This window comes from Malurus melanocephalus, unplaced genomic scaffold (genome assembly GCF_030028575.1).
Source record: "Malurus melanocephalus ecotype Western Australia unplaced genomic scaffold, MMel_1.1 scaffold_407, whole genome shotgun sequence".
Classification (NCBI taxonomy): Eukaryota; Metazoa; Chordata; class Aves; order Passeriformes; family Maluridae; genus Malurus; species Malurus melanocephalus.
In genome coordinates, this window is record NW_026623639.1 from 76,514 (window position 1) to 80,088 (window position 3,575).

Here is a 3,575-nt window from a genome sequence, read left to right on the forward strand (position 1 = left end):
CCGATGGGTACTTCCAGCTCCGAAACATTTATACATCCCAAGGGAATTCTGAAAAACACCACYGAGTCTTTAGGTACTGAATCACAGGCAAGTATTTTGAATCTTTAATTTTTTTTTTTATATATTCTTTTCTATGAGGATGTCAGAACTAAAATATGGAATATGCTTTCCCCACTTGGTTCCTATTACTTGTAAAGCATTCAAAAGCTTCCAGAATAAAATTACCTCTATGCCCTGCCAGGGAGCAGGCAGAGCTCCACAGAGTATCAAGGGAGTCCCTCTGCTGGTGTTGCTTTCCATTTTTAACCCAAATATAATAATAAAAATGACTAAATATGAGACTGGAGCTGTACAACCTTCSATGCAGCATTTATTTGTTATCATGTTCATCCCAGTGGAGTTTTACTGTACTTTTTTATTTCTACAAAAAGTGCTGAAATGTATTCCATAAATTAACGAGTTTATTTTCAGGTGTGACATATTCATCATCATCATCATCATCATCATGTGAGTTTGTTTTAAAACTTTGCTCATATGAGAGCAACAAATCTGCATTTAGGGAAAAAAAAAAAAAAAGATTTGACAGAGAAATGCAGAGATAAGAGGTGCAGGAAGCCGAATTCAATCCTGAAATGATATCCCTTTTCTATCCCAACTGCAGTTTTTCCATGGGGGAAAAAGCACTGAGGMACATTTAACCCCATAAATGCCTGACATTCCCCCTGGGTGGATTCAGGTCTGCGTCGTGACAGTGAAAAATTAAASAATTCAACACAAAAATACATTTCTATTTTGTTCCAGCATTCGTTTGAGGCTTAATCACAGTTGTCAATGTGCTATTGCAGTGAATAATATTTTCATATTGAGTTATTCTACAGTTCCTACAGCAGTAAGGAATATCTGAAGGTACTAACTGATTGTTTCAGCTTTATTTATTGTACAGGAAAGCAATGACATTGAAAATATTGTATAAACAGCAAATACRCTGAACAGCAAAATCCCTACCCTGCATTATGAATTGAAATGACATTATTTTAAAACATTTGAAAAAAAAATCATAATTATATGTTCTCAACACAGAGACAGATTACCTATTYTCTTAACATAATTAATTTGAGCTCAGAGCATTTATGTTGCTGTGTCATTATCCATCAAAATGCTAAAAATTGGGGTTTGAATCTTTCAGGTTTTTTTCTCTAAATCCATCATTTGTTTGTCTCCACATCTGAAATTTTTAATTACAATTCACTGTTTGTTTGTTTTTTTTGTCTGTGCCCTAGGCCACATTCCAACCTCACTCATGATGCTCTTGCAGCAGGGCCTTCAAGAGCTCGCTCTCCCTCTTCAGTGAGCACATGCTTGTAACCAAATTTCAGAGTTTTCCCTAAGACACGGTTGGGTTTTGAAGGGGTTTTTGCATCTTAYTGGTATATCCTGTCTATTTATTYATTTATACTGCTGGKTAATGTATTTTTCTCCTTTTTTAAACTCCCCTCCTCTATCTGCTGTGAAAGGCAAAGGAAACAATCCCTGTTGTCTTTATTTACAGGCTCAGGGTTTACTCTCCTGGCTGCCTGGACAGACACCTCTCTTCCCAGCACTTGCAGAGCTTTGGGTCGGGTTTTCTCTGAGCTCACAGCAGGATCTGCTGCTCCTGTGGGGTCTGGGATGACAGGAGATGGCTGGAAGCTCTGTATAAAGGCTAAAGTCCACCCATTTCTCCTTGCCCAGTCTCCAGGAGAGCACTGAGGCCACAGCTGTCCAAACTGCCAGGGAACGCCTGTCTCCCAGGCTCTGATGAGCTCTGACTTTTTTATGCCTCTGATTTCCTTCCCTTGTCTCTCATGATTGACATTTGTCTTTTCTGGGCCTGTTTGCTTGCACTGCACTTGCAGGGAGCCTGGAGCAGAGCAGTATTTCCATGTCAGCCGGGTTAAGGGTGACAAACATTACACATGCCCACTGATTTATGCCTCCGAGGCTGGAAATAGTGTCAAGTGTGATCTCAGCAGAGCTCTGCTCCATGACTCAAGCTCTCAGTGCAATGTTACACTCTCAGACATCAATCCTCAGCCAGGCAAAGGAGAACTCCTCCAGAGCATGGTTCGATAAAGTCCTGAGCTGGGAGTGTTATGGGTTATTTGTGAGATAACAATGGGGTTTGCAGTGTTCATGCCAAAGCCAAATCCCAGAATGTGAGACTGGAAAAGACCTCCAAGCTGTGCTTGATGCCCAGAGCTCTGAATGCCACATCCAGTGTTTCTTGGACACCTCTGAGGATGGGGACTCCCCTGGCAGCCCCTTCCAGTGCCTGACCAGCCTTTCCATGGAGAAATCCCTCCTGGTGTCCAACCTGACCCTCCCCTGGCACCTTTTTCACAGGTCCTTCCATTGCTGTTTCACAGGGCCCTATGTCAGGAGCTCCTGTAAACAGCTGTGCATCTCAAAGCTGCTCTTCTCCCAAAGCCACAAGGCAACTTTTGCAATATTTCAAGCTCTGAGTTGTGTTGAAGTCAGTGCCTAGTGGCTGGTTTTTCTCTTTCTAACCATCCATGTAAAACAAAGCCCAGAGAGAGGGATTTTGACAGTTAGAATACCCTTGGGATACCAAAGGACTTGACCCTCAGGCGCCTGCACAGCTACTGCTGCTTCTGCTGCAGGTGCCTCYCTCCCTCTGGCTTTAACCCCTGCAGCTGCCAGGATTGAAATCCCTTCCCAGGACAGCCATKACCAACATTCAGGAATCCCTATCAAGAGCATTCATTTGGCCCTCACCTCATCTTCTCCCTGAACGAAAACAGGCTGCAAATTCCCAGCCAAGCTGGGCATTTTTTTCTCCCTTTCCTTGGGGGCAAGGCTCGGGGCCCAGGGGAAGGTTCGGGGATCGGGGGAAGGTTCAGGGGCCAGGAGGAAGGTTCAGGGCCCGGGGGAAGGTTCAGGGCCTGGGGGAAGGTTCGGGGATCGAGGGGAAGGTTCGGGGATCGGGGACAAGGCTCGGGGATCGGGGACAAGGCTCGGGGATCGGCCAGGGCCCTGGGGAAAGGTTCGGAAGCCGGACAGGGCCCCGGGGGAAAGGCTTGGGGACCCGGGGGAAGGTTCGGGGCCAGGCAGGGCCCGGGGGGAAGGTTCGGGACCGGGCAGGGTTCGGGGCCCGGGGGCAARGCTCGGAGCCCGGGCACCGCTCCGCTCTAACCCCGCCGGTTCGCTCCCTCAGCGCTGTGCCTGCCCGGGGCCGCTGAGGGCCGGCACCACCRCAGCCTCTCCGCCGGCACTGAGCATGCTCGGCTCCCGCACATCCGCCCGGCGTTGGCGGCGGCGGGGCCCGGGTCCGGGGTGCMGGTGCCGGTGCCGGGCCCGCAGGAGGCGGCGGGGCCGCCATGAACCGCGGCGGGGCGGGGGCAGCGCCCGCCTTCCCCGGGCCCGTGCAGTGTAAGTGCTGCGCCATGCGCGCTCCGGGGCCCGCGCCGCCGCGCCCCAGCCCAGCCGGGGCCTGCCCAGGCCCCGAAACCTGAGTAGCGCATGAAGCGGGCGGGAGCGGAGCCCGGGAACCTGGCTGGGGGCGGGGGGAGCCCCGG

The 3,575-nt window shown here is 49.6% G+C and overlaps 1 protein-coding gene across 1 annotated transcript in view; it reads left to right on the forward strand.

The window, feature by feature from the left end:
- Nucleotides 1-3,298: 3,298 nt before the first annotated feature.
- The window catches only part of ZFP64 (ZFP64 zinc finger protein), a 7,930-nt gene continuing 7,653 nt past the window's right edge, over nucleotides 3,299-3,575 (forward strand). The window contains exon 1 of the mRNA XM_057379472.1: nucleotides 3,299-3,429. Coding sequence (XP_057235455.1) covers nucleotides 3,378-3,429 — 52 coding nt within the window. The 5' untranslated portion in view covers nucleotides 3,299-3,377. The remainder of the gene's footprint in view (nucleotides 3,430-3,575) is intronic.